The sequence below is a fragment of the Bos javanicus genome, chromosome 7, assembly GCF_032452875.1.
Source record: "Bos javanicus breed banteng chromosome 7, ARS-OSU_banteng_1.0, whole genome shotgun sequence".
Lineage (NCBI taxonomy): Eukaryota > Metazoa > Chordata > Mammalia > Artiodactyla > Bovidae > Bos > Bos javanicus.
The window spans coordinates 68,709,393-68,730,057 of NC_083874.1; the positions used below are offsets into that span (position 1 = coordinate 68,709,393).

The 20,665-nt window shown below is 47.9% G+C and overlaps 2 protein-coding genes across 10 annotated transcripts in view; one reads left to right on the forward strand and one right to left on the reverse strand.

Moving 5' to 3' along the window:
- The window catches only part of NIPAL4 (NIPA like domain containing 4), a 35,475-nt gene extending 23,754 nt beyond the window's left edge, over window positions 1-11,721 (forward strand). For 2 of the 3 annotated variants that reach the window (XM_061424190.1, XM_061424191.1), the window contains exons 3-6: window positions 3,059-3,115; window positions 4,761-4,851; window positions 7,457-7,617; window positions 9,002-11,721. In XM_061424190.1, coding sequence (XP_061280174.1) covers window positions 3,059-3,115; window positions 4,761-4,851; window positions 7,457-7,617; window positions 9,002-9,630 — 938 coding nt within the window. In that variant the 3' untranslated portion in view covers window positions 9,631-11,721. The remainder of the gene's footprint in view (window positions 1-3,058; window positions 3,116-4,760; window positions 4,852-7,456; window positions 7,618-9,001) is intronic. The other variant, XR_009737680.1, reaches the window with a different exon arrangement.
- Window positions 11,722-12,321: 600 nt separating this feature from the next.
- The window catches only part of ADAM19 (ADAM metallopeptidase domain 19), a 91,894-nt gene continuing 83,550 nt past the window's right edge, over window positions 12,322-20,665 (reverse strand). For all 7 annotated transcript variants that reach the window (XM_061424175.1, XM_061424177.1, XM_061424180.1 and 4 more), the window contains 2 exons: window positions 16,817-16,969; window positions 12,322-15,855 (listed from right to left, as the gene is read on the reverse strand). In XM_061424175.1, the coding sequence (XP_061280159.1) occupies window positions 15,802-15,855; window positions 16,817-16,969 (207 nt within the window). In that variant the 3' untranslated portion in view covers window positions 12,322-15,801. The remainder of the gene's footprint in view (window positions 15,856-16,816; window positions 16,970-20,665) is intronic.

A 20,665-nucleotide genomic window follows, 5' to 3' on the forward strand; every position in this document is an offset into this window, starting at 1 on the left:
GCCACTAGACCACCAAAGAAGTCCCCTGGCTTTATTTCTTATCGGTTGTGTCATTGTAGGCAAGGCATAACTTCCATAAAAGATGGGAATATAAAACTTCTGCCCATAACAGTGCCAGGCAGTAATGTGTCCTCACTTACTATCAATCTGAGCTCCTCTATAGGCTACGAAAGAATTACTGAGTCTCTGTCCACTGGGATTTGCTTGTTTGGAAAATAAGATGTGTATCCATGAAACAGTTGTTGAGAAAAGGAATCCTATGTAAAAGAATCTCGCCATTTAATCATCATTCATTATGTCCCTACTGTGTGTTGGGTGCCATGCTAGACCTGGGGACACAATGCCCTTGTGGGTCATTGGGTTGAGTGAGAGAGATAGGCAAGTCAATGAGCAACGGTTCTGTAGCATGTTAAGTGCTATCATGGGGAAAATGGTTTTTCTAGTAGTCATATATGGATGTGAGAGTTGGATCATAAAGAAAGCTGAATCCCAAAGAATCTATGCTTTTGAACTGTGGTGTTGGATAAGACTCTTGAGAGTCCCTTGGACTGCAAGGAGATCAAGCCAGTCAATCCTAAAGGAAATCAGTCCTGAATATTCATTGGAAGGACTGATGCTGAAGCTGAAGCTCCAATACTTTGGCCACCTGATGCGAAGAACCTACTCATTGGAAAAGACCTTGATGCTGGGAAAGATTGAAGGCAGGAGGAGAAGGGGACGACAGAGGATGAGGTGGTTGGATGGCATCACTGACTCGCTGGACATTAGTTTGAGTTGGTGATGGACAGGGAGGCCTGGCGTGCTGCCGTCCATTGGGTTGCAAAGAGTTGGACAAGACTGAGTGGCTCCAAAGGGAGGGTGAAAAAGTGAGTCAGGATGACTCAGAACTCTCCAATTTGGACAACTGAGAAGATGATGGTGCTATTTTCTGAGATAAAGGATTCAGGAGGAGCAGGTTTATAGGAAGATGATGTGTTCAGGTTTGGATGTGTCCAATTTAATGTTCTGCGGGACACTGAGCTTTGGAAGCAGACTCTTTGAGTACCAGCTCTAGCTCCTTGGTTCCTGGTGATGTGATCCTGGGCAAGAAAACTCATTTTTCTGTGTCTCGGCTTCCTCATCTGACAAACTGGGGATAGGAATAGTCCAGGCTAAAGGATTGTTGTGGAGATATGCAGTGTGTTTAGAGAGATACTTGGCACAGACTGAGCACTAGTATTAGTATTACTGTGATCTAAGTGGGAGGGCCTGACACACAGTTGGATACCCAGGACTAGAATCAGATGTGCACTAAAAATGGAGAGCTGTGAGATTTGGGGATAAAGTCGGGGTCAGCGGTCATTGCTGCTCTATCTCTACTTCCGGACAAGTGTTCCAAAGGCTGGAGACCCCCTAAAGTACCAGAAAAACAGCTGCTTGCACTCAGGAGAGAGCAGGGCAAGTATTATTGATCATTCAGAAAGGCGGCTTTCCTGGAATGAGTTTTTTCCTCCAATCTGCTATTTCAATACCTTCTGAGATTTCAACTCAATAAAATGCTCTCAGAGCTCTTAGCTTTTATGGGAGATTCTGACTCCTTTAAGAACCTGATGAAAGCTAAGGGCTATCTTAGAAAAATGGGCATTTACAAAAAAACCACATTCAAGTTTTAGACAAAACAGTCTAAAACCCATCCTCCTCCTCCTCCTCCTCCTCATCGCTAACCTCCTCCTCCTCCTCCTCATTGCTAACCTTGAGCTAACTATGTGCCAGGCTCTGAGTCCATCATGTGACCAAAGCAGACACAATTCTTGGCTTCATGGAGCTTCCATTTTAGTAGGGGAAATGCCAGAAAATAAATAGATAAATTCAAATTATAGACAGTAAGTGTCACTAAAGAGAAGAACTGAGTGTGATGAGAGAAAAACCCAAGGGAGGGCATTTTAGGGAAAGCAACGTCAAGTGGAGACCTGTAGAGTAGGTACAGATACAGGCAAGTATTGTTAAGAAGACTATTCTGAACACGGAAAAACACACACAAAGCCCTTAAGGCCAAAACAAACTCATCATTTTTGAAGAACACAAAGACAGCCGGAGTGGCTGGACTATAGTAAGAAGAGTGGTGGGAGATGCCTTTGGAGAGGTGAGCAGGGTCAGAACTAGGATCAGGCTTGTTAGGAATTCTGGTCTTTATCCTAAGAGTATTTTGAAGCCACTGGCCAGCTCTAAGCTGAGGAGTGACATAATTGTTAAAAACCCTTGGCTACTATGAAAGGAATGGATTATAAAGGGACAGGATTGAGCTGGAGGAGTCCTAGGAGGCGCTTGCCTCCTCCCAGGCCAGAAGTAATAGCGCCTGGGAGTTGGGTGGTGGCAGTGGAGTGGACCCGTGTAGATGCTCTTTGGAGACAGAATGCCCAGGATGGACTGGATTTAGACAATGGAGTAATGGGAGGGTCCAGTGTGGTTCCCTGGTTTCAGGATCAAGCAACTAGATACTCGGAGGTCCCCTTACTGAGTTTCATTTGGCGGGTTATTGTTTTGGTCGCTAAGTTTTGTCAACTCTTTCGCGACTATATGGACTATAGCCCACCTAGCTCCTCTGTCCATGGGATTTCCCAGGCAAGAATATTGGAGTGGGTTGCCATTTACTTCTCCAGGGGATCTTCCCAACCCAAGGATCAAACCTGCATCTCCTTTATCAGGATTCTTTACCATTGAGCAACCTGGGAAGCCCTCATTTGGTGGGTGGGAGCATCTTAAAATCAAGAGTTCCATTTAGGACAGAGTTTGAGATGCCTGTGATAGACCCAAGAGTTGTCGAGTAAGTAACCGGATACACATCAGGGCTCAGGAGAAAGGATCAGGATGCATACATGAACTAGGGACATGAGCATCCAGATGGAATTTAAAACTGGATAGGATGCACTTGCTCAGGAGAGGGCCCAGAAGGAAGCCTGGAGGATGCACCACAGCTGCTGCGTACCAAACCATTGGAGGCTGGGGAGGGAAAGGAGGGAAGGAAAGGTCCCGGGAAAGTGTGGCCAACCTCTAACTTAGTGCCCATTCCTTTCTACAGTGGATGGAGGCTATGGCTACCTGAAGGACTCAATGTGGTGGGCTGGATTTCTCACGAGTAAGTAGGTCCTTTCTCTCTCTCTCTCTTTTTTTTTTTTTTTTGGCTGTACCCAGTCTTAGTTGCCGTACACAGAATCTTTGTTCCCCAAACAGGGGTCAAACCTAGGCTCTCTGCTTTGGGAATTCAACATCTTAGGCACTGGACCACCAGAGAAGTCCCTTGTAAGAGGATTCTTTGCTACTAAGGACCCTGCCCTATTGATGATAGAGGCAGAGATGAAAGAAGGAACAGATGTCTCTATTATGCAAAATATGCACCCAAGGCCCAGATTTCTAAGGGGGAAAGCTTGATAGTCTTTGCAGGTAGAACATTTTACCTGGCCCCTCCGGTTACTTTCTCCATCCACAGTGACGTCTTTCATCCACAAAGCATCTGTCCCCAGAGAGGTTTGTACAGAACTGGTAATGATAAAGGTGTAATTTCTCAACTTCCCCTGAAAGGCAGGGAGCTATGACTGCTGGGCAGAGTCTCCCAGACTCCTACAGGGCACAGCCCAGGACTCCTAACTCAGCCGTCCCATTCCACAGCAGTTATTGAGTCACTTAGGATGTGACTGGTCTGCCACCTAAGGTTTGTCCAAACTTGCACCTTCACACATTTCCTCCCACTTTCCACCACCCTGTCTGGCTTTCAAACCCTAATTCTTTAGGTTGGATGGAGAAGTAGTGAGCTTTCTGTTTATAATCCCCTAAGTCAGGTTTTGATCCCTGTCTCAGCTAGAGTGATCACATTCATCACCTGCTTTCAAAGGGCAGACCCAGGTCATTCTCTATGAGCAGAGAGGCAGGAGTCTGCAAACTGGAAACTCACTTGGGGAGAAGTAGACCCTTTGGGAATGTCTGTCTAACCCCCTGCCTGTCAGTCTAGACTATCCACAACTACTCTGGGAAAGACAGCTCCATGGACCATTTGGTACCTGGAAAATCGATGACTGTGGCTGTTTCTTTATTTGATAATTAACACTTTCTAGTTGTTGTTCAGTCACTAAGTCATGTCTGACTCTGCGACACCAGAGACTACAGCATGCCAGGCTTCTCTGTCCTCACCATCTCCCAGAGTTTGCTCAGATTCATGTCCACTGAGTCAATGATGTCATCCAACTAGCTCATCCTGTTGCTTCCTTCTCCTCTTTGCCCTTAATCTTTTCCAGCAACGCAGTCTTCTCCAATGAGTAGGCTCTTTGCATCAGGTGGCCAAAGTATTGGAGCTTCAGCTTCAGCACCAGTCCTTTCAATGAATATTCAGAGTTGATTTCCTTTAGGATTGACTGGTTTGATCTCCTTGCTGCCCCACTTTTTAGAACTTACTTTAATCATACAGACCAATCATTGGTCTGAGATACACTTAACCGTGCTTAGGCTAGAAGCCAAGAGACCTCTAGAACAAGAAGGCGCCATGTGACCCTGGACTCTAGGCCATCTCCTTATCTTTAAAATGAGAGGATTTGGTCAGGATGGTCTGGGCCTGACCTTTAGATGAGATTCTGCAGGGAGAAAGCGTAAGGATCGGGACTGTAATGAATGCTGGTCTGGGATTCTGTGAACGGGTGAACACCGAATGAAGCTGTCTCCACCCACATTCATTTGGGCTGGAGATGGTGGGTCAGAGCCACTGTGACCTCTTCTCACCCTTCATTTCCTAGTGGCTGCTGGGGAAGTTGCCAACTTCGGGGCCTACGCGTTCGCTCCTGCCACAGTCGTCACCCCTCTGGGAGCGCTGAGTATCCTCATTAGGTTAGTCACCTCTCCTGCTCTCTCTGACTCCTTCATGTTTTCAGTTGATGTTGGAAACTGCCATATGGGGTCAATCGCTACTTGCAGTCAGGGACCTGGGTCAGTCCCAGCTCCCGGAAAGAGGCTCTGCACTGGGGATTGCGTGCTGCCCATTGTTCTAGCATCCCTTCGACCGCCTGGGCAGTGAAGGGGCAGGCCAAGCCCCATCCAGGGAAAGGGCTGTCCCTGCCACCAGGCTGAAGGTCTCATGCCAGTGTTTTGGTGCCATAGTAGAAGCAGCACACACATTGAAAGGACAAGCCCTAGATTAACTGTCCTGAGTTCTAACCTTATCTCTGCCACTTTGTAGTTACAGTACACAGCAGGTCACTTAACTACTCTAAGTGTCAATTTCCCATCTCCCAAGTGGGGATGTTCATAAGGCCTGCCTGAAGGCACTGCTTCAAGGCCTCGAGATAATGCACAGAAAGTGCACAGTACAGAATCGGCACTGAAGAATAACCATGGCTAACACGTGTTTAGGGTTTTTGTTGTTGTTCTTGTTTAGTCAGTAAGTCGTGTCCAACTCTTGTGACCTCGTGGATTGTAGCCTGCCAGGTTCCTCTGCCCATGGAATTTTCCAGGCAAGAATACTGGAGTGGGTAGCCTATTCTTTCTCCAGGGATCTTCCCAACCCAGGTATTGAGCCCGAGTCTTCTGCATTGCAGGCAATTCTTTACCAGTGCGCCACCTTTAATCCTCACAGTATCCCTACTAATTAGAAAGGAGGGGAGACCTGAGACCAAGAGAGGTTAAGCATCTTGGCCAAGGTCACCCAGATCCCTGGAGACTGAGCCAGGATTCCCTCCCAGGCAGTCTAATTTCAGAGTCTGGATGCTTAATCACTAGGCCATGTTTCCTGGAAAATGTTTGATGATTTTAAAGATAACTGCTATTACACATGTGTGCTTCCCATTGCCCTGTTCCTCCCAAGCTACAAGACCCCTCCTCCATGGGGGTCCTGAGTCCCATTTGAAGTTGGCTCTGATTGTTGCCCTAACCATGGAGTCCTGGTAAGTGCCAGCCCACCACACCCATACCTGTAATTTCCTGTTTTGTTTTACCAGCTTGAAGATAATCTTGCAACATCTATAGTCAAAAACCAGATAGAGCCATGACTCACACTGCATAGTTGGCTGATGTGGCTGTGATACCACTATTGCATATCTGGTTAGTTTACACATTCCCATCCTGGGTAGTTAGGAGAGGCAGGGAACCCTTTACTTTGTGACCCCTGCCTTTGCTAAGGCCACCAAATGCTGGTAAAAAGGCATCGTAGGTAAGATGCTTTTGGCAGTTTTAGAGGAGAGATGGGAGACATTTAGAGGAGCTTAGACAATAGTCCCTTCTTTCCTGATCTCTTTAAGCAGGACTCATGAAGCTTACTGGGTGACCTTAGGTCAGCCAACAGATTTTTACCCTAAAATAATGCCACCCTTGTAAAGAAACAGAAGCGCACCCCAGTGATCATACTTGTCTTGTCCCATTTCCCTCCCATCCTACCTCACCTTTGCCAGCTCATTTGGAGGAATGAAAGTCATATCAGCAAAGAACAGCAAGGAACTGGAGGTATTTTGCCCAGAAAAGACTCAAGTCACAATTCTCCTCAGTGAGATGTAGAGGGAAAAACCATAGGCTTTATAATTAGACAGAATTTGAGCTCAAATTCTGGCTTGTCTCTTACCAGTTGTGTGATCTTGCCACCATTTAAGCTTCTATGGGACTCAGTTTTCTCATCTATTAAATGGGCATAAGTATATTTTTTACTTCTCAGAGTTGTAAGACGTTAGTGAGGTAATAAATAGAAAGTTCCTAGCATAATGCCAGTGCAGGAGATGCAAGAGACATAGGTTCGATCCTTGGGCCAGGAAGATCCCCTGGAGTAGAAAATGGCAACCCACTCTAGTATTCTTGCCTGGAAAATTTCATGGACAGAGAAGCCTGGTGGGCTACAGTCCATAGGGTCACAGAGTTGGACACAACTGCGCATGCACACATGCAGTGCATGCTGATAAAGTGCTCAAGACACAGTGCCTGTAATGGTCATGATGGTTGTTTATACTGGCATATACAAATGGAGGAAGGAATGGATTTGTTGTGTATGGTGCAAGGAATAAGATATGGGACAAGTAGAAATTACCACATTTGGGTAATACCTGATAGAATGAATCTACAATGGATTCATCTGCATTGTGAAGGGGTGAGCTGTTTGCCACAAGAGATATACAAGCCAAAGCTGAAAGTGTTTCACATTTGTTTACAGTGTTACAGAAGATGTGCTCATTGGGTAGGAAGTTAGACAAGAGGGCTCTGAAGGACTCTTCCAACTCTTCTGTTTGGGGATACTCTCCGTCTCTAAAATGAAAGAAATTCACGTGGCTGTTGTCCATTCCTCCAGCCTACACTGTAGCCCTCTCATAAGTAAGTTTCTATTTCAGACATTTTCAAGGGGTCCAGAAAAGCTCCCACGTGGGAAAGCAGTGAGCCCTCGCTCTGCCCTGGCCTTTTTCCAGGATGCTGGGGCCAGCCTGGCTACTCTGAGCCCTTTCTCCTCTTCTGCACACAGTGCCATCTTTTCCTCGTATTTCCTGGGGGAGAGTCTGAACCTCCTGGGGAAGCTGGGCTGTGTGATCTGCGTGGCTGGCAGCACAGTGATGGTGATACACGCCCCCGAGGAAGAGAAGATCAGCACCATCATGGAGATGGCTGCCAAGATGAAAGACACAGGTAGGTTCCAGCTCCCCTTGAGCAGGAAGGTGCTGGGGGTGAACCCTGGGGAGGGGTGACTGGGTTATGACCGTCTCAGGTGCTGCCACCTGGAGGAGGAGGAGGAAGCAAGTTTGGGGAAGAAAACTGATGGGCTGGTACTAAGGCTAGTTTATAGGGTCCCAGTTTGATAGGTATTGATGCTGTTTATTATGTAATGGGTACTGTTCTAAATGCTTTGTTTGTACTGTCTTAGTTCAAATATCATAGACTGGGTGGCTTATAAATAATAGGAATTTTTCACAGTTCTGGAAGCCATCATCAAGTCCTTGTTCAAGCCCTATAGATTTCGTTCATAGACATCACCACCAGGTGTCCTCACCTGGTGGAAGGGGCAGGGGAGCTTTCTGGAGTCCCCTGGGGCACTAATCCCTTCTTGAGGGCTCTACCCTTACGACTTAATCACCTTTGAAACCCTCACCTCCAAATACTGTCACATTAGGGGATTAGGTTTCAATATATGAATGGGAGGGGGCATTCAGTCAATTGAGTATATTATCTCATTTAATCTCACAAAAAAAAGCTCCTATAGGGAAGGTCCTATTATTATTTATATTTTACAAAGAGGAAACTGAGATTTTAGGGGTTTAGTGAATAACTTGTACAAGTTATTAAAAAGTTGTGTTGCTGGGACCAGAACCCATGTTTGATTCCAGAGCCTAGATTTCCTTTTTTAACAACACAGATTTATTTCTCTATTTATTTTTACTTATTTTTTATTTGGCCATGCCACAAGACGAGCTTCCCAGGTGGCGCTAGTGGTAAAGAATGTGCTGCCAATGCGGGAGACATAAGAGACCTGTGTTCAATCCCTTGCAAGGGAAGATCCCCTGGAGGAGGGCACGGCAACCCACTCCAGTACTCTTGCCTTGAGAATCCCATGGACAGAGGAGCCCGGTAGAGTCAGAAAGAGTCAGACACAACTGAAGTGACTTAGCATGCATAATATAAAAGGGCTTCCCAGGAGGAACTAGTGGTAAAGAATCTGTCTGCCAATGTAGGAGATGCAAAAGATGTGGGTTTGATCCCTGGGTCAGGAAGATCCCCTGAAGGAGGGCATAGTAACCCACTCCAGTATTCTTGCCTGGAGAATCCCATGGACCAAGGAGCCTGGTGGTCCACAGGGTCGCAGAGTCAGACACAGCTGAAGAGACTTAGTTTCCCAACCAGGGATAAACCCACGCCCCTTGCATTGCAGGTGCAGAGTCTTAACCACTAGACTGCCAGGGAAGTCCTCCGGTGCCCAGATTCTTAATGTGACATCCCGCTGCCATGGGGGGTGGGGAGCTCTAGATGCTGATGGCATCCTCCCAGCTCAGGTCCTTTCTCTCCCTCCCCCTCAAAGGGTTCATCGTGTTTGCTGTGTTTCTGCTGGTGTCCTGCCTCATCCTCATCTTCGTTGTTGCCCCACGTTACGGACAAAGGAATATCCTCATCTACATCACCATCTGCTCTGTGATCGGGGCCTTCTCCGTGTCCTCCAGCAAGGGCCTGGGCATCACCATTAGGAACTTCTTCCAGGGGCTGCCGGTTGTACGGCACCCTCTCCCCTACATCCTGTCCCTCATGCTGGCGCTTTCGATCAGCACTCAGGTCAACTTCCTCAACAGGGCGCTGGACATCTTCAACACCTCCCTGGTGTTCCCCATCTACTACGTGTTCTTCACCACGACGGTGATGACCTCCTCCATCATCCTCTTCAAGGAGTGGTACAGGATGTCGGCTGTGGACATCGTGGGCACCCTCTCTGGCTTTGTCACCATCATCCTGGGTGTATTCATGCTTCATGCTTTCAAAGACCTGGACATCAGCCGGAGCAGCCTGCCCCACATGCACAAAAACCCACCTGCCACTCCTGCCCCAGAGCCCAGTGTCATTAGACTTGGAGACAAGAATGTCCTGGTGGACAACATGGAACTCTCCAGCACCCCATCACCAGAAGAGAAGCCCAAAGTGTTTATAGCCCATTCGTAAAGCCTGAAGTAGAGAAGTGAGAGGATGAGCCCTGTGGTACAGCCTGACGGCTTGATTTCAGAGCCACCTGGTTACTTCCAACACAACTCGTACCAATGGGCTCTTTTCTTGAGACTTCCATTTATACCTCATCGCTGTTTCCAGGAGAAAAATCCCTACTCAGTGAGCAGTGGTGGTTTCACTTCCTGGAAACACAGCCTCAGTGACCAAACACACTACTTGGTGCCAGCAGGTCCCCTGGACCTCCCTTCCCACTTGTTTCCTGTGTTGTGGGGAAGAAGATCGGATTTGACCCATTGAATGTAGCGCAAGCCAGGAACTTCCCTGAAACGCTGGTCATCAGGAAGTTCCCCTCCTGAGACTGACTCACTGTTCCCGAGTCCAAGGCTGAAGTGCACGTGGCTCCCCAGGGCCCAGAGAGCAACTCGCCATGCCCCCTGTCTGGAACTAATAGACACACAACTCTTGTCAAATGTCTTGTTGCTCTTGCCACCTCATTTTCGGACACGGAAACAAGACCTCAGCTGACCTTCTTACTGTGAAAGCCGCCTGATGTCTCAGGGAAACCCTGCCACCAGCCCCATTCCCAGAGCAGCCAGCCTGGAGCTTAGCATCTGCTTCCATCCTCCTCACCCCCACCCTTCCCTCTGTGCTGTGCTCAGTTGCTTCAGTCATGTCCAACTCTTGCAAGCCCGGACCTCTGTCCATGGGATTCTCCAGGCAAGAATACTGGAGTGGGTTGCTGTGCCCTCCTCCAGGGGATCTTCCTGACCCAGGGGTTGAACTCACGTCTCTTATGTCTCCTGCATTGGCAGGCAGGCTCTTTACTGTTAGTGCCACCTGGAAAGGCCCCTTCCCTCTCTAGATGCACCCCAAAGGGCTGGTCACAGAGACATTCAGGTGGTTGTCCAAGAACTCGAAACAACACAACCAACCACAACAAAAGGTGCCTCCCAGCCGAGCTCTGCTGGCCAAGCCCAGAGTTTCATTCTGCCTCGCTCTAAGAGAACAGCAGTTCACGACTCTTAAAAGCAGCCTGGTTGTCGAGTAGAATGCACTTTCCTTTTCCTCAAGGAGTAAACCACAATATGATTTGGGGAGATGGGGAGAAGAGTGAGGAGCAGAGTCAGGATTTGTCAGAGAGCAAACACAAGCTCTCTGGAAACCAGAGGCTAACCTGTGTTTACTCTGGTGGCTGACCAAGAACCCAGGCGGCAAAGGTAACCTCTGGGTGTGTGTGTGTATTTAAAATGCAGCATGCAGGATCTTAGTTCCCAGACCAGGGATTGAACCCATGCCCCTTGCAGTGGAAGCACGGAGTCTTAACCACTGGACCACAGGGAAGTCCCCTTCGGCAGTGGAAGCTCAAAGTCTTAACCACTGGGCTGCTAGGGAAGTCTCCTCTGGGTAACTTCTGGGCTGAAGCCTTAGAGGCTTGGCCAGTGGGATCAGCTTTGAACTTCAGTGACCAAGTGGGGGTGTAAGCTAGGTACCAGGTGTCATTCTGGCCATGGACCAGATTGCCACCAAGTCCCCAGTCCACTGATGAGCTGCCCACCCTGGGAGGCGGTGTGCCACAACTGCTGCACCACCACCTGCTTTGGGGACTGCCTGTGGTCCCCCAACATTTGGCTGGAGGCAGTCAAAAAACCAAGAGCAGCTGGAGAGAGAGAATTAATATCGTTTCCCTTCCTGTCTTCTTTCTAGCAGTGAGAATGTGACAGTTGATTCAAGGATCATTGATACGGAGGTAAGGGAGTCAGTATATTTGTCAAGAAGGAAGCCCTGGCCCTCAGCACCCCGAGCTGGTGTAGAGCCCCCCTGTGTAACTGCATACCTGTGCCTGTGTTTATGTCCCGGGCCCTCAGTACAGCCAAGCCCAGGCCAAACTCCTGCTGGCCTTAGAGCACCAATGAACAGGCTGGCTTTCTGCACGCACTCCAGCCTCAAAGCCCCAGTTTTGAACGACTGTGGATTTCTCTAACTAAAATCAATGCAACCCGTTGGATGTTGAGAATGGCCGTGATCTGAGGGCCCTGAGAGTGTGGTCTGCAGGGTCAGTAATAAAGACCTCTGAGTGTGTTTACTTGATGCTTACATCTCGGCCCTCCTTGGACATGGACTAATTAAACTGGTTCTTCTAGTGCTGGTGGACGGAGCAGTGGGGGGTGGGGGGTAGGGTTGGGGTCGGGGGCCAGGCCAGGCCCCAATCTCTGGAGAGTTTTGGCTATCAAGGAGGTCCTGTCCCTCCAGTGTCTTCTGCAGTCCAGCCTTCACTAGAGAGGGAAAGGTTGTCTGGGGAATACAGTCCGCTAAAGACTTTGCACATCCCTTGTTTTTTTGTTGGTTTGTTTTTACTATCCCTTGTTAATGTCTGAGCCCTTAAGAGGAACCAATCACAATGCTAAGAGCCTCCCATGAATACTTTAAGCCCTCACAAATCCTCAAGGTAGGTCTGTATCACTCATGTCCCAAGTGACCCCAGACCTATTTAAACTAGACCAGCTTTTGTCCAGGTGCCAAGACAAGCAAAGACCCCAGGCTTCTCTGTGGCTCAGGTTCTTCCACGGTGGTCTGACAAGCTGGGTGGATGGTCCCTGTGGGAACTCTTCTGAGGAATCCTCAGGGATGGATCGTATCCAGGCTAGCCAATACAACATGAAAACAAACAAACGAGCTGTCAAACCAGCCAACATTTCAAATGACAATTTAATTAAATACAAACAAGGAAAAAAGGCACCATAGCCCATTCAAGTATTTTGCATAGATATACAAATATTGTAAACAATTAATAGGTGAATGAGAGAAAAGAGGATCTGTTTTCCGTGAACAATCTCCCAAATAAAAAGAAAATTCACATTGCCCTGGATCCCAGACACATACGTACGTACACACAGTGGGTGGTGAGAGAGGGTGGGTGGCTCTGGGGGCACTTGGTGTGGATTCTACAGATCCTCTCCTTTACCAGGTTCCCTAGGGAGGGGTGGGGCACCATTCCAGTTGGCATAGTCTTGATTTTCTTGGGTGTCCTGCAGAGCTGTTGTACATACATTTAATGCAATCTCTGACTTTAAAACCAGTCTCCAATTTAAAACATGAGAATCTTCTATACCCCCAGCCAAAAAAAAAAAACAAAAACAAATTCTGACATGGGTAAGAGGAGGCTTTGTTCTAAAGGATTACAGCAAGAGATGGAGAGGGGTCATGGCCATAGTGGATGGGGCTATGACATCACTGTAAGATCTACAACGAGACACTATAAGATCTGCAAGGCTCTCAGAGCTGGGACAGAAAGGAGCTTTTCTTTTACAGGGAGAAGTAAGCAAGGCTAAAAAGAACCGAAGGTAAGCAGGCAGTTACCACTGGAGCCCAGTGCCTGGGCTAAAACCCACCGAGACAAGGAGAGCCAGTGCAAGCTCCCTTGAGATCCCTTGAGGTTTACATTTCAGAGATGCCTTCCAGGCTCTTAAGGAAAACAAGTCTAGGGTTGAAAAACTGGTAGGAGGCTAAGTTAGCTTCTAAAAAGATTTACATAGTCTCCATCTGAACAGAAGGCTGGTTAAGTCACTCCACCAAGCCTCAGTTAAGCTCCTTTCCTCCCCATCAGACCCTGAGCATGGACTTGCCCTTGGCCAGAGCCGGCATCAGCCCCTCCCCCAAAGGCTGACCACAAAGTCTGTCCCTGAATGTGGTTCTTTCCAGCCATGCTCACTCCTTCCTATAAAAGGCCTCTTCCTTCTGAGCTGTGAGATGCTTTACAGATCTTGCAGCCACTCAGCTCAGCCAAGCAGTCTCCTAAAGCAACTGCCCGGTGCCCCTGACTCAACATTCCCTTCCCCTGTCTTGCAGTAATCCCCGTGAGTAAAGTCCTTCCTTCCCTAAATCCATACTGGGTTTCATCACCTCAAAGCAGCACATGGACACAGGAGGGGAAAAGCGGGCCACAGTAGCCAGTCTTGTCCCCCCGGGCAGCCTCCCTGGCCTTCCAGAATGGTGCCTCCTGCCTCCCTGAACAGAACCAGGAGAGAAACAGTAAATAGAACAGGTTGCCAAAAGTCTTACCAGATTTTAAAAATTCGACCATCTTCCAGTTCACAGTACAATTTTTATCACGTGGAGGTGGTACTAAAATAATGGAAAACAACACACAAGAAAGCAACAACCCAGGTCTCTTTCCGGTTTGGTTCCAGGGAGGGTGGATTTCAGATTCAAGAGGCTCACACCTCACAGCCTTCCACCTCCTGATGTGGGGGAGGAAAGCTGGACGGAACCACAGGACCATTGGTGAGGCATGGGGTTGGGCTTAAGGGTGATTTTGGTGGGGGAAGTGTTTTAGCCTTTCATTTTCTGGGACCCAGCCGTGAGGCCTGGGGCATCTAGAGTAGCATGCTTAAATGGAAGGCTGTCCCCTGACCCCACCAGGAAGTGAGGATGATGGACATTGGGTGTGGGGCGCAACCAGGACCCTTGTCAGCAAGACAGAGGTGTGAATATCACCAACATCACAACTACCTAACTACCTGAGGGAGGAGAACTTCATTTCCTGAGCTCTTTCTAAATGTACCCCAAGAGTCCACCAGGTGCACAGCCCAAATCTCCCACTTGTCTCCAAACCCAGAACATCGATTAAGCACCCATTGTGTATGGAGAGCTAGAATGGGGCCCTGGGCTAGTGGTTGGGGTGAGAACTCAAGCCTCTTCCTTGAACTGAGGTTTTCAAGAGCAAACATCTGTTCATTGCAGGAGGTGGGCAGCCCCCAGATGCCCAGCACCTTTCTGGGGTGGGAGACAGTCCCAGAGAACCTCGCCGGTGACTCTGACAATTGTCCCAGCCTGCAGAGCACCGCACAGCCCCGCTCCCTGTGGGGAGGACAGGACCAGAGGAAAGAGCACAAGGAAGTGGATAAGGAATCATCTCACTGGTCCCAGCACAGACTCCATCAAGGCTGCTTCTCTAGGGAGCTCTACAGGTATGCTCTCTGCTCAAAGGACAACAGTCCTATCTCGTCGCTGATCAGCCTGGGGATAGATGGGGTTCCCAGGACATCCGCTCCCTTCCCTACACCTGCCGCCATCTGTGAGGACCATGCTCAGATTCAGGGCAGGGAGAGGAAGACCTGCACTCTGCTGAGGTCACAAAACCTTGGACAGTAAAGCCAGGTGCTCACAGCCATGGCCCAAGGCCATGCCAGTCATCACTCTCGAGAAACCAGGAAATCCTGGGGCCAACCGTCAGGCAGAACCCTGACCTGCAAGTCACAGCACCAGGTCCCAGGAAGTCGGGACTGCTGGGGAATCGCATTCCACAGCACCACACGTTGGGCAGGTCCAAGCAGGGAAAGAAATCAAAAGCACGAGGCACTTGCGAAGTGCAGAAAAGAGAAAACAGAGCAAGCAAGAATCATGGCAAGCAGATGGCGACCTTTGGCTTGACGGCTCAGAGGGGCCCAGGCTATGCTCCCCCTGCTGTCTAAACGCCTACAAATAGTACCTGTCTGAGTCAGAGTGACCCGTGGGAATATGGGTAGGTAGGGGTTTGGGGGTGGTGGGGGGTGGTAAGGAGAAGACTTGATTTGTTCACATGTGACCACTGAGCCAGGAGTTATGACCTTGACCAAGCCCTGGGCAGTGGGAGGGACCCCTCGATCCCAGAGCTAAAAGGGAGGCTAAGTGCCCACCTCCAGCCAGCCTGGAACCATGGAGGAAGACAGAAGCAATAGAAAGCTCTCACGTGTACCCAGATGTGGATGGATGGCTTCTCCAAGCTGAGTCCTGGCTTGAAGGTCGAAACCAGCTTCCCAGCTGGGCTCCAGCTCGGACCACTGGCACCAGATGGACTGGCACCTCTTGGGGGACGGCCCAGCTGGAGGGTGGATGGGGGAGAAGCAGCCATTCGTCCTCCTCTGCTTTCCTGTTCCTACCTGGGGCTGGATATTGCACAAAACAACACTTGGATGCCATGGGGTAGTAGTCACTCTGGGCCCCTGAGGAGGCCGAGGAGGCACTGAGTCGAGAAGGAGATTTTTAGAGATGCGCTGGTTCCAGGAGGAGGGGAGCTGGGGAGGAGGAGCTCGGAGGCGGCCAGACATGCTTCTTCCAGAGCCCATGGCTAACGGCTCCTCCGTGGTATTCAAAGTCCTCAAGGGAAGGGAGAAGCCCCTTTAGACGAGTCTAGATTTTCGAGCTAGTCATCCCCACAGCCCTCTGTGATCTGTATTCAGGAAACTGAGGGAAAACAAGAGAGGAGGGAGAGAAACGTCAGATCCGTGCGGATTAATGGAATCATGGGGCACTGTCCTCTTGCTTGTGTCAGGTGAGCAGACGAGACAGACAGCTGGGAAAGACGGTTTCTACAGAAGTCTATCCACGTGTCTTCTTGTCCATCAGCTCTCCAGTGAGAGGCATCGTGGCGCCCCCCACCCCGCTCCTGACCCCAGCTGATCAGCTATCCCTACTCCTCCCTCTCAACAAAGCTGTGCCTCAGTCTGCAGAGTTTGCAGGACCTCGTGGGAACACAGGGCAGTCAGCCAGCTTCCTCACTGGCTCCTGTCTGCCCCGACCCCAGGACTGGCCACACAGAATACGTCAGCTTCAAGGAAGATATATTAGGAAAGGCCATTGTGCACAGCCTACCAAAGGCTGGCAGTTAATGACAATTAACTGCCTTGACCTTCACAGCAACCTGGGGTGGGGGTGGGGGTGGGGGTTGTCTACTGCTGCTTCCTAAAACCTCTTTCAAGATAAGGCATCGGAGACTTGGCAAAACTAATACAATTATATAAAGTTTAAAAATAAAATAAAATTTAAAAAAAACAAATAAAATAAATAAAAATAAAAACAAACAAACAAACAAAAAAAAAGATAAGGCATCGGAGACTCAAGAGTGACTTGCTCAGGGCCACTCAGCTCATCAGCTGCAGAGCTAGTTTGAAGGTACCAGAGCTCAGCCTCCTTAACATCAGCTTTCATGTGGAACTACAACACCTCTATCACTAGGGGGTGATATCACCAATTTAAGGGACAGTCATTCAGGCACCAAGAAACACTAAGCTTTTTGTCCTTGGCTTTTGTTCTGGAAGTTCAGCCTTACCCAAGAAGCATGAACTGGTCTGTTTTCTCAGCCGTATTTTTGCCCCCTGGATCCCTCTGCTCTCAGCTTTTACCTCAAGGGTTTCTGAAGACTCACCTTTGGGGCAGGTGCCACCAGGGGCCGGGTCTGAGGAGGGCCGGAGGGAGGGGGCCGCAGGATGGAGGCGCCGCTCGGCCTAGGGAGGTTCTTGCGGCCTGGCACTGGGTTAGCCGGGAGCGCCTTCTGCGGCGGCCGAGGCCTGGAGAGATCCTGTGGAGAAAGCCACAAGCCTCATTCAAAGGCCAGAAGCGCCCGTTCAAGAGAAAACGTCCTCAGTATGTTACAGGCCAAAAGCAGATGAGAAGAGGGATATACCATTTAAAAAGAATGGTCCCATTTATAAAAACAGATTGTGTGCGTACATGTTTACCTGCTCAGGAAAAAAAGCCTTTTTGGAGAGCAAGTTGGCAGTATCTATTAAAATCAGAAATCATACTCAATTTAGAAGTGATCATTCTCTGACCTAAATACATGATTCCACTTCCTGTTACCCACTTTAGAGAACTATTTGCACAGGGCCACAGAAATGAAACTGCAAGGATGTTCCTCGAAGCACTGTTTATGACAGCAAAAGAAATTAGAAATAATTAAAATTTTCATCAACAAATTACTAAAATTACACAGAGACATATGACATAGCATTTTAAAAGAATGAAGTAGGCTGATAAGTGCTGAGGTGGAAGGATGACCAAGAGGAATGGCAAGGTGGTACAAGCTGCAGAGGGTAGTTTAGAGAAACAAGTCACCCCCCTCAGTCCCCTACCAACGTAAACCCAAAGGTACAGGGGGAGTCAGAAAGGATGAAGACCAAACTGGTAACAGGTCAGAGGTTAAGAGTGGGCTCTGCATGGTGAGAGGGGTCATCCAAGTGAACATTCAATTTTTTTTTAACAAGAGTATACATATGTATATTACCTGTGCAAATAAAATTTTTAAAAAGAAGAAATCATATTTTCCATATTGGTTGTCTGTGGGTGGCACAATTCTTTCCTTTGTACTTTCACATTACCTTCATGTTTTACTACCTTCTCAATAAGGCCTTCCCTAATGGCCTTATTTTGGAGAAGGCAATGGCACCCCACTCCAGTACTCTTGCCTGGAGAATCCCATGGACGGAGGAGCCTGGTGGGCTGCAGACCATGGGGTCTCGGAGAGTCGGACACGACTGAGCGACTTCACTTTCACTTTTCCCTTTCATGCACTGGAGAAGGAAATGGCAACCCACTCCAGTGTTCTTGCATGGAGAATCCCAGGGACGGGGGAGCCTAGTGGGCCACCGTCTATGGGGTCGAACAGAGTCGGACACGACTGAAGCGACTTAGCAATAGCAGTAGCAACGGCCTTATTTAAAATTATAACACTCTGCAAAACACAACTATACACAATCTACAGGATGCAGCAAAAGCAGTCCTAAGAGAGAAGTTCATAGTGATACAGGCCATCCTCAGAAAACAAGAAAACTCTCAAACAACCTAGCCTACCATCTAAAAGAATTAGAAAAAGCAGTTTGGTTTAAACAAACACAACAAACAAAACTTAAAGTCAATTTATGGAAGGAAATAATAAAGATCGGAGAGGAAACAAATAACAGAGATTAAAAAACAATAGAAAACTATCAATAAAACCAAGAGCTGGTTTTCTGAAAGGATAAACAAAATCAATAAACCTCTGGTCAGACTCACCAAGAAGAAAAGACAGAGGATCCAAATAAAACAAGAAATGAAAGAGGAGAAACAACCACAGACACTGAAGAAATACAAAAAAAAAAATCATAAGAGAAAACTCTGAACAATTTTATACCAATAAATTGGACAACCTAGAAGAAATGAACAAGTTTCTAGAAACATACAGCCCTCCAAAACTGAATCAGGAAGAACTAGATACTTTGAACAGATTAATTACTAGAAGCGTGACACAACCTATAATAAAAAAACACAACTCCCTGCAAACAAAAGTCCAGGACCAGTGGCTTTACTGGAGAATTCTACCAAACATACAAAGAACTTACACAAATCCTTCTCAAACAACTCCAGAAGATTAAAGAGAAGAGAACACTCCCTAAGTCATTCTATGAAGCCACCATCACTCTGATAGCAACACCAGACAAAAATCATCAAAAAAGGAAATTACAGGCCAATATCTTTGATGAATGTAGATGAAAGAGCCCTTAACAAAATATTAACAGACTGAATCCAACACATAAAAAAGATCATACATCATGACCAAACTGAATTCATCCCAGGGTCACAACAATAGTTCAACATATGCAAATCAATTAATGTGATACACCACATCAAGAAAAGACAAAAACCATTGACTGTCTCAATAGATGAAGAAAAAGCATTTGATAAAATTCAACATTCATTCATAACAGAAACTCATCAAAGTGGGTATAGAGGGAACATATCTCAGCATAATAAAAGGTATTTATGACAAACCCACAGCCAACATAATACTTGACAGTGAAAAGCTGAAAGCCTTCCCAACTACAATCCCGAACAAGGATGCCCACCCTCACCACTTCTATTCAACATAGCATTGGAAGTCCTGGCCACAGTAGTCAAGATCAGAAAAAGAAATACAAGGTATCCAAATTGGAAAAGAAGAGGTAAAGTGGTCATTATATGCAGATGACATGATACTATATATAGAAAAGTCTAAAGACTCAAACTACAACAGCTGGGATGTTCAGTGGTTAAGACTCTGTGCTTCCACTGCAGGGAGTGCAGGCTCAGTTGCTGGTTGGGGAACGACATGCCCCATGGGGCAGCCAAATTTTTTTTAGATAATAAAAATAAAAGGGAATAAGATTGAAAAACCTGCAGCACCCCCTCATTCAGCATTCCCAGACCCCTTTATCCTAATCTACTTTTTCTTTCTTGGTATATATCACCCCATTCCACCACAGTATACTCCCTTATTTTTTATTTTCTCTCTCTGTTCCCCAATAGACCAGAAAGAGGACCAGAGGTCCTTTTCTGTCCGATTCAGGGATACAGCTCAAGCTTCCTGAACAGGGACTCATATACAGTGAGCACTCAACATCCATTTCAGTTCAGTTCAGTCACTCAGTTAGTTGAAAAAAATAAAACTCTGCACTAGTCAGAAAAGTTTAAATAACTGTATTTCTTCTGTGATCAAAAAACAAATTTTAAGGGGCAAAGACTGGACCATGCCACCACCCACAGATCCCCAGGCTGGTACAAGAGAAGCTGATTCCACAAGTGAGGGTTTCAGGGCCTGCTGACCTGGATGGTTCCCCTTCTTGTGGAGGTCATGAGCAAGCATAAAAATGGCTAAATGGCAAGCATGGGGAGAGGGTGGGAGTAAATCAGAGATTTTCTGCAAGAAGCTTTTCAGTCAGCAGAAAACTGGGAGCAGAAATGAGTAAAAGCAGCAGATTCTTGGGACCAAAAAATCACGCTGACCCGCTCCATTCCTTCCCCTAAGGACCAAGAGATCCCACACCCTTCCAGGCCAGACAGCTGCCAAACCAGAGTGGCTCCTGGAGGCCAGGACAGAGACATTCTGGCAGAAGCAACAGCTGGGTGCAGATGTCAGGATGCAGTGGGGAAATGCTGTGCTCTCTTGGCTGCTTGCTGTGCAAAATGAACAATTTGTGTGTGTTTGTGTGTATGTGTGTGTGTGCGCGCGTGCATGCATGCTAACAGAGGTGATCTGGGCAGGAACCTCATCAGCATGGCAACACTGGGCATCCCCGAGCAGGGTTGTGCCACTGGCCACGTCTGCTTCAACCCAGCTCGGCTCTACCGGAGGCCTCACCCAACACTTTTTCTGGGGTGGAAACAGTCCCTGAACTGCTCTGGCCCTATGCTCCCATCCTCAGCAGCAGCACCCCTGTCAGTCAAGCTGCACAAACCAAACCAGACACTGGGCAGCTGTGCA